The 13,741-nt window shown below is 48.0% G+C and overlaps 1 protein-coding gene across 1 annotated transcript in view; it reads left to right on the top strand.

Moving 5' to 3' along the window:
* ALG13 (ALG13 UDP-N-acetylglucosaminyltransferase subunit) overlaps positions 1-13,741 on the top strand; it is a 229,198-nt gene that overhangs the window by 55,440 nt on the left and 160,017 nt on the right. Inside the window, exon 6 of the mRNA XM_069754494.1 lies at positions 8,912-9,436. Coding sequence (XP_069610595.1) covers positions 8,912-9,436 — 525 coding nt within the window. The remainder of the gene's footprint in view (positions 1-8,911; positions 9,437-13,741) is intronic.

The following is a 13,741-nucleotide window of genomic DNA, read 5'->3' as shown; positions in this document are numbered from 1 at the left end:
TTGGGGTCCAATTTCTCCTGTTACCCTTGGGAAAATACAAAACTGGGGCTAAAAAATAAGTTTTGTGGGGAAAAAAGATTTTTTAATTTTCACGGCTCTGCGTTATAAACTGTAGTGAAATACTTGGGGGCTCAAAGTTCTCACAACACATCTAGATAAGTTCGTGGGGGGGTCTAGTTTCCAATATGGGGTCACTTGTGGGGGGTTTCTACTGTTTAGGTACATTAGGGGATCTGCAAACGCAATGTGACGCCTGCAGACCATTCCATCTAAGTCTGCATTCCAAACGGCGCTCCTTCCCTTCCGAGCCCTCCCATGCGCCCAAACGGTGGTTCCCCCCCACATATGGGGCATCAGCGCACTCAGGACAAATTGGACAACAAATTTTGGGGTCCAATTTCTCCTGTTTCCCTCGAGAAAATACAAAACTGGGGACTAAAAAATAATTTTGGGGGGAATTTTTTTTTTAATTTTCACGGCTCTGCGTTAGAAACTGTAGTGAAACACTTGGGGGCTCAAAGTTCTCACAACACATCTAGATAAGTTCCTTGGGGGGTCTAGTTTCCAATATGGGGTCACTTGTGGGGGGTTTCTACTGTTTAGGTACATTAGGGGCTCTGCAAACGCAATGTGACGCCTGCAGACCATGCCATCTAAATCTGTATTTCAAATGGCGCTCCTTCCCTTCCGAGCCTTCCCATGCGCCCAAACGGTGGTTCCCCCCCACATTTGGGGTATCAGCGCACTCAGGACAAATTGCACAACAAATTTTGGGGTCCAATTTCTCCTGTTACCCTCGGGAAAATACAAAACTGGGGGCTAAAAAATAATATTTGTGGGAAAAAATTTTTGTTTTATTTTTACGGCTCTGCATTATAAACTTCTGTGAAGCTCTTGGTGGGTCAAAGTGCTCACCACACATCTAGATAAGTTCCTTAGGGGGTCTACTTTCCAAAAAGGTGTCAGTTGTGGGGGGTTTTAATATTTAGGCACATCAGTGGCTCTCCCAACGCAACATGGCGTCTCATCTCAATTCCTGTGAATTTTGCATTGAAAAGTCAAACGGCGCTCCTTCCCTTCCGAGCTCTCCCATGCGCCCAAACAGTGGTTTACCCCCACATATGGGGTATCAGCGTACTCAGGACAAATTGTACAATAACTTTTTGGTTCCAATTTCTTCTCTTACCATTGGGAAAATAAAAAATTGGGGGCAAAAAGATCATTTCTTTTTCACAAAAATTATTTTTTATTTTTACGGTTCTGCATTCTAAACTTCTGTGAAGCACTTGGTGGGTCAAAGTGCTCACCACACCTCTAGATAAGTTCCTTAGGGGGTCTACTTTCCAAAATGGTGTCACTTGTGGGGGGTTTCAATGTTTAGGCACATCAGTGGCTCTCCAAACGCAACATGGCATGTGGTTTTGAGAAACTTGGGGGGTGCAGCTTTTAGAATGGTGTCACACTTGGGTATTTTCTATCATATAGACCCCTCAAAATGACTTCAAATGAGATGTGGTCCCTAATATAAAACGGTGTTGTAAAAATGAGAAATTGCTGGTCAACTTTTAACCCTTATAACTCCCTAACAAAAAAAAAATTTTGGTTCCAAAATTGTGCTGATGTAAAGTAGACATGTGGGAAATGTTACTTATTAAGTATTTTGTGTGACATATCTCTGTGATTTAATTGCATAAAAATTCAAAGTTGGAAAATTGCGAAATTTTCAAAATTTTCACCATGTTTCCGTTTTTTTTCACAAATAAACGCAGGTAATATCAAAGAAATTTTACCACTATCATGAAGTACAATATGTCACGAGAAAACATTGTCAGAATCACCGGGATCCGTTGAAGCGTTCCAGAGTTATAACCTCATAAAGGGACAGTGGTCAGAATTGTAAAAATTGGCCCAGTCCATAACGTGCAAACCACCCTTGGGGGTAAAGGGGTTAAACTGCCGGGAGCGGTGAGGGCAGTGAGAGACAGGTGTCAACTGTGAGAATCGGTGAACACCCGGCGGCGATCACACCTGCACAGCTCTTGTGCGTGTAAAATCGACTGGACGTATCCATACGTCCAAAGTTGTGAAGGGGTTAATAAACAGTTAGTGAAAAACACAGAACTAGGAGCCAAATATAATACCATCCATGGGCTGTCACAAGTTTATTATTTAGGGCTCACACTCATCTGCATTTAAAACATCACTCCAATGTTGATCCAGAAAAGTAGTATGAGTGTCCCATATGACATGTGTATGCAATACATATTTTTTTTTCTCTGCAACTATTATTCTACACACATGTACAAGACCATTTACAGTATTCTATTCTACAGAATGGTAAAGTATCTGTAAAAATCTGACAGGATAAATATTGTCTTTGTGCCGTTCGTATTTTTTTTCTCACACTCAGTGACTTGCAATGATGAGTCTTGTCCAATACACGCGGCCACTCGCTGCATGCTGTGATTATTTTCCTCGTCCAGATTCCAGCTGAGGAAAAAAAATGGCAGATGAGCAGGGAATCATAGGATAACATTAGTCAGAGTGAATACAATTTTTTATTGGATTGCAATCGTGTGATTTATGCGCAGATGAGTATGAGCCCTAGACTTTGATCCGTTATTAAGATTAAAAATGGAGATTTTTCATTTTGCCGTTGCTCGGTCCACAAAAGAAACGTACTTGGGAACAGCTCCGTAGACTATAGTGAGTAGGTGTACTATATGTGAAAAACACAGATTGACCGTGTATGAGGAAATTAAGGCTATGTGCACACGCTGCGGATTTTGCTGCGGATTCGCAGCGCTTCCGCCGCTGCGGGTCCGCAGCAGTTTCCCATGAGTTTACAGTACAATGTAAACCTATGGGAAACAAAAAACGCTGTGCACATGCTGCGGAAAAAAACGCACGGAAACGCAGCGGTTTACATTCCACAGCATGTCACTTCTTTCTGCGGATTCCGCAGCGGTTTTACAACTGCTCCAATAGAAATCCGCAGAAAAACTGCACAAAAACCGCGGTAAATCCGCAGCGGTTTTGCACTGCGGATTTATCAAATCTGCTGCGGAAAAATCTGCAGTGGACCAGAATACGTGTGCACATAGCCTTAGGCTGCTGTCACACTATCAGTATTTCGTCAGTATTTTACATCAGTATTTGTAAGCCAAAACCAAGAGTGGGTGATAAATACAGAAGTGGTGACGTGGTGCATGTCTGTAGTTGCAGGGCCGCCGCGTGCGTGTTACCATGCATAGTGGAGACGGGATTTCATTAAATCCCCTCCACTATGCTGTAACATCTGGACGCTGCGTCTCTATGCAGCGTCAAACACGCAGCGTTTCCTGCACGTGGACACACAGCCCTAGTGTGACGGCAGCCTTAAAGTGTGAAGGGTCCAGCTATGTGCACTCGTTGCAGATTTGACTGTGGCCAATCATCTGTGCCTTTATAGCCTTTTTACTAGGCACTGCTCCTAATAGCCAGATTCCTACTCCACACTGATGAGGGGCAAAAACCCCGAAACAGCTGTCTGTGGATGGATACCATGCTTGGCATAGGTGGCTTTCCTTCATAGGATGCTGCCCTTCCCGTGGTTGTTCCTTCCCGGGGAAAGGCCTGGCTATTCACTGCTTGCGTCGAGAAACACGTGATGGTGTCTCCGCAGCTTCTTTACATGCATCTGCATATTTCCCATAAGGGATGGGGGCAGTGTTCTGGAATCACTGCGTTGAGAAACACGTGATGGTGTCTCCGCTGTGTTGGATGTTTTGGTCTCCCCGAGGCCAATCATCTGTGCCTTTATATACTGCACAGAGAATTGACATGGTCCTTTTTTGAATCTGCTGCGTTTTCCGTGCAGATTTTTGTGCACCATTAGCACAGCATTTTTTTTTTGCCATTGATTTACATTGTACTGTAAATCACTTGCGGATCTGCAGCGTTCCTGCGTGGAAAAAAAAGCTGCAGATCTGCAGGAAATCTGCAACGTGTGCACATGGCCTTAGGAATTAGTTTTGCATACCAGTAAGGCTAAATTCACACATCTGTATGAAATGTTCTAATGTCTGCTTTTTTCTCAGACACTGACCTATAGCGTTATTGATCTGTATACAAATTAGTTTTAAAAACGGATCTGTCGTTGTCCACGAGACTCGGAGATTGTTCTAACCTCATCCAGTTTGCTGATCAGACTCTGCCATTAAAGTCTAAGAGGATCCGTGTAAAACACAGAAGACACACTTAGTACGGCCGAGATCACACATGCGAGAAACACGGCTGAGTCTTGCATGTTAATACCCAGCCCTGCCGTCTGCACTCCGGAGCGGAGTGTGCGGCCGCATAGCAATACATGGAGCTGCATGCTCCTGAGTGCCGGCGACAATGCCGGGTATTAACATGCGAGACTCGGCCATATTTCTCGCATGTGTGATCCTGGCAGTGTCAGACTGGGGTGACAAGGGCCTACCAGTAACATTGACTTTGGAGGCCCACTTTTCACCTGCATACAAATATTACACTACGCTCATTCACAAATTTACCTATATATCTTGACATTGCTATTGGTCGATCCCACGAAGGGATGACCTCCCCCCCCCCATTTTATACCTAACCTTCAGTTATTTCGTCCCCAAACCCCCCACCAAATAACGACAGACTCTGATCTTGGATTATAATTGGCCACAGTGGCCTTTATTATAACATACAACAAGAATAAATGACATAGGGGAAGAGTCCTTGAAGCTCCAAACTGGTGGTTAACCATAACAGGGAGTGGACAGAAACATACCATATATTTACTCCCAGCCGTAACCACCCAGGCTCGGAAGCACCAAACTACCCCGAAGGGTTAACCATGTCCACTTTTAACCTGGGGATCCGGCCCACCATTGCCAAGATCCCCCCCAGAACCACCAGACCCGAAAAACAAGTTTCCACCCACTGAAGGATCCGTACCCCGACGGATCCCCCAGGCCAATTTATCACCAACTTCAAGGACCCCTCCCACTGCCACAACGAGGGTATTTAAATACCTTAAATACCCGAGACCCCACCACACTTCACCGCTATTGCCCTTTCAATACCGTTTTGTAAATCCAAAGCCCATAAGTCCGTGCCCACAGCGTTCAGGTGAACACCATCACCCAGGAGGAAGTCCACTCCACCCTGTTCCAGTTCCAAATGACGGACAAACAAACCTCCATTCTTTACCACAAACTTGGCAACCGCCCGATTAACCTTAATCCTGGCTTTATTGACCTTATTCGCAGATCTGGCGTGCCTCCAACATCTCCTTGGAACAATGTCTGACCAAACCACCAACACATCACCAAAAGACGCCCACAATCTGAGAAGGTCATGTTTTATATCCCTTATCAGCTCCAGACAGGGGCGAATCCCCAAATCGTTTCCTCCAACGTGCAACACCAAAATGTCTGGAATTCTATCTAGACGAGCATTGTTATGCACTTCTTTCAAGACCTCATTCCAGCCCAATCCCCGAAAGCCCAACCATCTGACCACGGCCACCTCTTTGGAGAACCCGAGCTGTCGACCGTCGCGCTGAACGTCCGCCCGTCTCGCGCCCCAATACACGTACGAGTGGCCGACGATCCAAATCAACAGGGGATTGGAACCTGAAAAATACATAACAACTTAAATCCATAACCGTACTTCAAGCACAACAACATCGAGAAACACCATCTTCCCCTCAACCCCCGTTTAAGGTCTCACGTAGCTCTTATAACGCTGCGACTTCCATCTCCCAATTCGTTGCACCGCTTCCGGTGCTAAACCTCCTAAAGCCGCCTCGGTCGCGGCCCCAATTCGGAATGAGTGAGAGGCAAATCGAGAAGCATCTAATCCCAACTCCCCTAGAGCCCGTCTAAGCACCGCCACAATTTGAAACTTGGACAAAAAGGACCCATTTTCATGACACAACAAAGGGCCCTCTTTAGACGGCTGAAAACAACTAAAAGCCTCCCAGCAACCAACGGGACACATGAGCGAACCCACGACAGAGCCCAAAACCACACGTTTGCCTCTACCCTCCTGATCGGTCTTCGATCTACGCAACCAAAATTGTAAACCCCTTTCGGTCAACACCACATCCCTAGCCAAAAGTCCCCCTTGCACGCACGTGCTAGGCGACACGATCTCACTCACCTGCAGCGCGCCAAAAAATGCCAGCGAAAATGCTAAACGGAAAAGAGCCACTTCAAAGTCAGATGTGCAAATCTCACTGAGCTTCACACCTATTCGTTCCAGCAAGCCAAAGGAAATCGGGTGCCTTAGATCGCCCTTACTCGCCCTCCTTGTAAATCCCTTCACCGCCTGCCTTACTAAAAACAACTTCGTTAAATCCCGTAAACCTCTAAGCTGAAAACCAAAAGCCAAAGCTGACCGAATCCTCTCAACTTTAGACGCCGACCAACCATCATCGGCACCACGTCTCAACCATAACAACAGGGCCCCCACTTGATCGTCACCCCTCATCTCCACCCTACAAGACACCAACCAGGACTCCCAATCGCACCACACCGACCGGTATGCTGCCCACGTGCTGGGTGCCAAAGACGCCTGAATCAAAGGTCCTGCAGCTCGGATACCACGTTCCAGAGTTCCTGCGGGCAATCCCGACCCGTCTCCTCCGCCTCCGGAGCCAAAGCACGGAAACGCTCCCAGTGAAACTGAGACAAAGAGTCAGCGATGGAGTTCTCAACACCAGGCACGTGTGTTGCCGAAACATAAGCATTAATAGACAAGCAGAACAAAACTAACTGCCGCAGAACCCGAATAACTGGAGGGGACGATGCCGTCAAACTGTTGATAACACAGACGACTGCCATGTTGTCGCAATTAAACCGTACCCGGCGATTGCGCAAATCCTCTTTCCACAGTTAAACCGCCACCAAAATGGGAAAAATCTCCAATAAAGTCACGTTTTTTACCAGCCCGGAACCGAACCAGTCGTCCGGCCACCTGGAGGCACACCATCGACCACCAAAAAAGGCGCCAAAACCAATCCCACCCGACGCATCCGTGAACAACTCCAAATCATGATTGCCGACCACCTCCTCCATCAAAAGCGATCGACCATTGTACCGTGCCAAAAAACTATTCCACACCTCCAAATCCGCTTTGTGCTCACTGGATAAGCGCACGAAATGATGGGGAGCCTTCACCCCCGCCGTAGCACCTGCGAGCCTCCGGGAAAACACTCTCCCCATTGGGATAATTCTGCACGCAAAGTTCAATTTGCCAAGAAGAGACTGAACTTCCCGCAGAGGCAACTTCTTCAAGCGACGCGCTCGAGCCACCTCGCTTTTCAAACCGACCACCTTCTCCTCGGGTAACCGAAACTCCCACGCTACCGTGTCAATGACAATGCCTAAAAATGAAATACACGTACTGGGCCCCTCCGTTTTCTCTGGCGCCAGCGGAACACCGAACCGCTTGGCCACCCAAATCACAGTCTGTAACGCCATTTCACAACAACTAGATTGAGCAGGTCCAATACACAAAAAATCATCCAAATAATGGATGATGTAATCCAAACCAGACACCTCCCGAACGACCCACTCCAAAAACGAACTAAAGGCCTCAAAATAAGCGCAGGACAACGAACAACCCATCGGCAAACATCTGTCAACATAAAACCCTTGGTCCCAGTAACAACCTAACAATCTAACGCTGTCCGGATGGACAGGAAGTAACCGAAACGCCGATTCAATATCTGTCTTAGCCAACAATGCTCCCTTGCCGCATCTACGTACCAAACGCGTAGCCTCATCGAAAGACGTATAAACCACGGAACAAAGCTCCGGATCTATTCCGTCATTCACAGATCGCCCCTTAGGGTAAGACAAATGATGAATTAACCTAAACTTGTTAGGCTCTTTCTTTGGAACCACACCCAATAAATAACCAAATCTTCCAGGGGTGGAGTGGGAAAAGGACCAGCCATCCTACCCAACGCCACTTCCTTGCTCAACTTTTCCGACACTACCGCCGCGTGTAGCACAGCCGACTTCAGATTCCTTACAACTTGCGGAATACTAAACGCAGGGGCCGGACTCCGAAAACCATCCCGAAAGCCCAAAAACAACAGCTCCGCCTTCGGCCTGTCTGGAAACCTATCTAGAAAGGGGGCCATCTCGTCCAGCCTCACCGGCGTTACCCCCTTTTGGATTCCCGTCAGGCTTAGCCTTCTTTTTGAAGCATTTCGCGGCCCCATGGGAGGATCCACTGCAATGCGAGCACACGTGCTTGAATTTACAGGTAGCCCCAAATTTGCACTGGCCGTCGTTAAACTGCCAGCACAGGCCGTGTCTCTGGCTCGCTTGGCCAGACTGACTACCCGATCCTGAACTGCCGTGTGCTGAGGTCTGGCCGGCGTTTCCGGCCCCCCCTTGAAAGGAGTGACCAAACTTTGTGGGCGCCATCACTCGCAACCACAGACCAATGTCCTTCTGATCCCACCGGATCGCCGGACGAACCGCCTTCCGCTGCCTAAACTGCTCATCGTACCGGAGCCAAGCCTGACCCCCATACGCCCTGTGCGCCTCGCCTATCGAATCCATGTAACAGAAGAGCGCCGAACAATTTTCCGGCGCCTTCTCACCCACAACGCTAGCCAAAATTGCAAACGCTTGCAGCCAGTTCACAAAAGTCTGCAGAATGAGGCGCCACCTCCGTTTTTCTTCATCCTCCTTCTTACTGTCCACTTTTTTGCTCTTATCTAAATTGAACTTTTCTAAGGGAAGAAGCGAAAAAATTTCTACGTACTCATCTTTCCATATCTTCTCCCTTACTTCCTTCTTCAAATGGGCCCCAAGCGGCCCCTCAACACATACGAAAACCTCGCCCCGCGCTTTGTCATCTAAACGAATCCCGCCTTCCTTCTCCTTTTCAGTCTGCACCGACACCGACACCGGGACACTTGAACTGCTGGGTGCCAACCCACCCATCCCAGATGCCCCTATACCCACATCCGCAGCACCAACCCACGCAGCCAACGGGGACGGCACCGACCTAACGCCACCCAACCTCGCGAGCAACTCACGGACGCTAGACAATAACTCACCTACCCCCTCGCTCCCCGGAACCAACCGGGACCCCGCCTGCTCCCCCCTAGCCCCTACCCCATCTGCCTGCCTATCCCCCACGACCGGGAAAAACAATCGTGTTTGTGACAAAACAGACATGGAATGTTGCTCACCCAGCTGCAGAGGAACGGAGGTCCCCCCAGCCGCGGACGTCCTGCTCATCCCGCTGTCCTCGGCTCCTGGTCCACTCCGTGAAGACCCGCGAGGTTGCGTCCTCCCTCGTGATGACGAACGTGATGATGCGGCCCCGTCTCGGCCCGACACTGGAGATCCTGATGCGGCCCGGTGGGAAGAGCTGCCCGGCACAAGCCCATCGTACCTTCCAGGCCCTGGTGACGCCCGACCAGTACTTCCTCTGGGTCTGTCTTGTAATCCGGTTGGAGCAACTGGAATGCTGGACGGGCCCGGCCTCACAGGGGAAGAAGCTGCGCTGCCGGCCGCTGCATAACCGGCTCTCCCCCGCTGTCTGGCCGTAATTTTTGTGCTGGACGGGCCCGGCCGCACAGGGGAAGAAGGGGCACTGCCGTCCGCTGCCGTACTAGCTCTCCCCCGCTGTCTGGCTGCAGAGACAGGAGCAGAACGTCCAGCAGCAGCTGCACTGCGGCGCCCCCCCGCGCGCGCAGACCCCGCCCCCTGGGCTGAGGGAGCAGGCCTAACCACCGCTGCAGGCCCCGTCGCTGCCTGAGTGTTCCTCCCGGACCGGGCCCTACTGGGACGCTTGGCGGCGGGCACTCGGTCCGGAGGGTCCCTGGAGGGACTTCTAAGCCGTCGCTGGGGATGAATTGGATCCGGGGACAGCCGTTGAGGAGGCCGCACGCGCCGGGAGGGCCGCTCACCGCCGGTCGCCGTCTGTGCTCCTCGGCTGCCGCTGCCACCATCACCGCCGCTGCCGCAGCCCAGTATACTGGCCACCTGGGCCTCTATCCATCCTGGAGGCTGGCTCTCCGCTGCCACCCGCAGCTGCTGTAGAACGCCCTCGATCCCGGACATGGCCTCTCTCTCCTTGGATCTCCTCGGTGCTCCAGAGCGGGAACTGGTAAGCCCCACCCCCACCCATACCTTATAAACCCCTGCCACATACTTAACCCCACCTCCCCTAATTAACCCCTTCCCCTACTATCTCTCCCTCCCAAACCCCTGTCATGATGGCCTGCACGTACGCCGTCTGCGGGGGGGTGGGACGGCTCGCTCCGGCCTGCTCTATATAATAATAAACTGGATAGTTTGGTTAGTGAATGATGAGATGCTGCTTTTTTCTGTACAGAGTGAATCAAGTGAATTATGCCAAGTACTGCCCATACAGTGGGGTTGTAGGCCCAGATCTGCACAGGGGCCCACTGGGGGATTCCCCTGTTACCCTGTGGGCCAGTCCGAGCCGGGATCCCAGCCTACTTTAGAGTTCCATCCATTTTTAACTAGTACATTGCTAAGTGTCAATGGGTATACTTGCTCCAAAGGAAAAAAAAACTCCTGAGAAAGACAAAAAAACAACAACCCAGAAGTAACAAGGAGGCCACCAGAAAAAAAAAAAAATCGGTCTATTTTCCCTCAAATGCTTGCACTTCCACAAATGCGTGACTGTAACCTAAGGGTATGTGCACATGATGCGGATTTTGCTGTGGATCCGCAGCAGTTTCCCATGAGTTTACAGTACAATGTAAACCTATGGGAAACAAAAAATGCTGTGCCCATGCTGAGGAAAAAAACGCGCGGAAACGCAGCGTTTTATTTTCTGCAACATGTCAATTCTTTGTGCGGAATCCGCAGCGTTTTTACATCTGCTCTAATAGAAAACTGCAGATGTAAATCCGCAGTGGAATCCGCAATAGAAAACGCAATAAATCCGCAGTAAAAACCGCAGCGGTTTTTCAATACGGATTTATCAAATCCGCTGCGGAAAAATCCGCAGTGGACCATTCTACGTGTGCACATAGCCTTAGACTGATGAAGCATTAATGGTCCAAACAAATACACTGACAAAAGTGTGATAAAAATCAGATTGAAAACTTAATGAAAATCGGTCAGTGTTGTCTACAAAAGGAATATGGCTAAAGCTGCGTTCAAATGCAGCAGTCACGCTGTGGCTTTTAGCCAGGAGTGTGAATACCATTGGCGCAATCTGTGCAGACATACGGTACATGGGTCAAAGAGTTAATGGGTCCAATTCCAGCTCCAAACCAGGTGGAAGTGTGTATTATGACGAGCTACTCGAGTGCCCTCCTGCTTTTAGCCACAATGGCCCTTGTTGCTGTGATCTTTTCACTGTTCCTCTGCATACTCTTGTATGGAAACACTACGCAGCCGATCATAATGTCTGCAGTGCTTTTCAGGTGACACAGCTGTTTTCATGTAAGATTAAGTGATTGTGCAATGGAACAGTAAAAAGACTACAGTGGCACAGGGCTGTGGCATCAAAAAGCCGCAGCATGACTGCTTTGTGTGTGTGAACGCAGCCTAAGTGGAGGCAGTAAATGGGCCAGATATATTAAGGCTGCCGTCACACTAGCAGTATTTGGTCAGTATTTTACATCAGTATTTGTAAGCCAAAACCAGGAGTGGGTGATAAATACAGAAGTGGTGCATATGTTTCTATTATACTTTTCCTCTGATTGTTCCACTCCTGGTTTTGGCTACAAATACTGATGTAAAATACTGACCAAATACTGCCAGTGTGACGGCAGCCTAATGTAGGTGTTTGGCTTATAGCTATTAACAACCAAGCAATAAGTAGTGAATTTCTAATAATAAAACAGGTGCTATGACTTTTATAAAGTTGCCTATTTGCAGCTGAAACTTTGCACTAGCCACATGCTAAGTGGGGCACCAGCCTCACGTTATTTTAAGAATATTGCAGAAATCCCATTATGACATTTTCCCTGTAGGTAATTGTAGCAGGACCAGAGGATGTATCTAGATCATCACCACCACAGGTGATAGATTGAATGGTCTCCGATTCCACACCTGAAATCAGGGGGATGGTAACTCCTGGCCCAGAGTAGCCTGTTCAGTGCAAATGTATATGATGTAAGCAGCAGAGAGAGATAATTACTGGTAGGATAATAACTTCACCACTTGTTGGAGGAAATAAAAGATACAAAGTACACCAGTAATCATCCCTGAACTTTTGCTGCATGCCCACGATGAGGAATAGTAGCGTTTTGGGCACAGCGTATTTTTGCTGCGCTCTTCATTACAAGCACAGTGGATGGGGTTTATAGAAATCCTTTGCCCGCTGTGCTTCTTTATAGCACTGCGAAAACTAACCTGCAGTGCGGGTTTCCAAGCCACAACATGTTAATATCTGTAGCGGAGACGCTCATCTCCTCTACATATTTTCCCCAATAGACTGTCATTAGATGCGGTAAATTGGCACGGTTCCAAAACACAAGTGTGTAATGTAGAACACAGCAACAATTACTTAAATTAGGCTAACGAATAAATAAAGTTGCACTCTGTAGAGTGTAACTTTATTTGTTATGTATATAGATGGCTGCTCTTAGTTCCACCTGTGCACAGGTTTCCTGATTCGGAAGTGCAAGTCAGTCTTTTGTTACTTAAATTAGGTTACTTGCGATTTTTTTTTATTGCATTTGTGTGCGTTTTTTTAACATGCGCTTTTATTATTTTTGACACAGTGGTTTTTGTCTCTTGCTGATATGTCGTTCTTTAAATAAAGCTGTTTTTTTTTTTTTTATCCTTCCTGCTATTTATCTTTGAAACTTTATTGCCATACTTTGGTGCAGATTACAAGCGCCATTTATGGACGGGTTTCTCCCTACATGCACGCATAGGGACAGACCTGTCATTCAAGAGCATTGTGTAGGCAGTGGCCGCCCTGGACCTGCCCAACTAGTCTCCTGTGAGCCTCAGTCCCCCCAGTGTCCATAAAAGTATGTTTTTCCCTGAAATGGTGCAGAGCTTGAGTGAAATATACTTGGCTGAGATCATAGAGCTAATGCCTGATACTTGCTGCCTGTGGATCGGACAGCATGTGTCATCTGTCAAGTTCACGTTAACAGTGAACCCTTGGGGTACGTGCACTCGATTAGTAAATGCTGCAGGTTAGACGCTGCGTACTTGTGCAGCGTCCAGATGTTACAGCATAGTGGATGGGATTTCAAGAAATTCCAAGCACACTATGCGTCTATAGACGCCCGCGACTCACCTGCGGAGCTGGACATGCGGCTCGTCTCTACATACCGCAGCATGTCTGTCTGTTTCTCTTGTGGAGACGCGAGTCTAAGCAAGATAAGTTTCACCCCAAGGTGATGTTCTCACAAAAATGCTGTTTCATCTGCCAGTGTGTGTAGAAATGTGATAGCAATCTGTTTCGAATATTGCATTTCTGCTGCATATTTTGTACTTGTTTCTCCCCCTGTTCATTGCATTTTTGGTTCAGATTTGATACATTTGTGTTTTTTTTAGTACAGAAAAACGATTGTGCTTTTTACATTCATTGTTTTTCAGGCTCCCCAAAGAAATTTAAAAGCAAAAATGCACTAAAAAAAGTCACAGTGCACTGGCATCTTTACATGCACATGAACTCACATCCACTACTTTCACACTAGCGTCGTACAACGCACAAAGTTGTTTGCAGGATGCGTTTTTTCTCCATATGCTTCTACTAGCGACGCATT

The sequence above is a fragment of the Ranitomeya imitator genome, chromosome 2, assembly GCF_032444005.1.
Source record: "Ranitomeya imitator isolate aRanImi1 chromosome 2, aRanImi1.pri, whole genome shotgun sequence".
In the NCBI taxonomy this organism is placed as follows: Eukaryota; Metazoa; Chordata; class Amphibia; order Anura; family Dendrobatidae; genus Ranitomeya; species Ranitomeya imitator.
The sequence above is the reverse complement of the archived record's forward strand: the minus strand, read 5'-3'. Positions and strand labels throughout refer to the sequence as shown.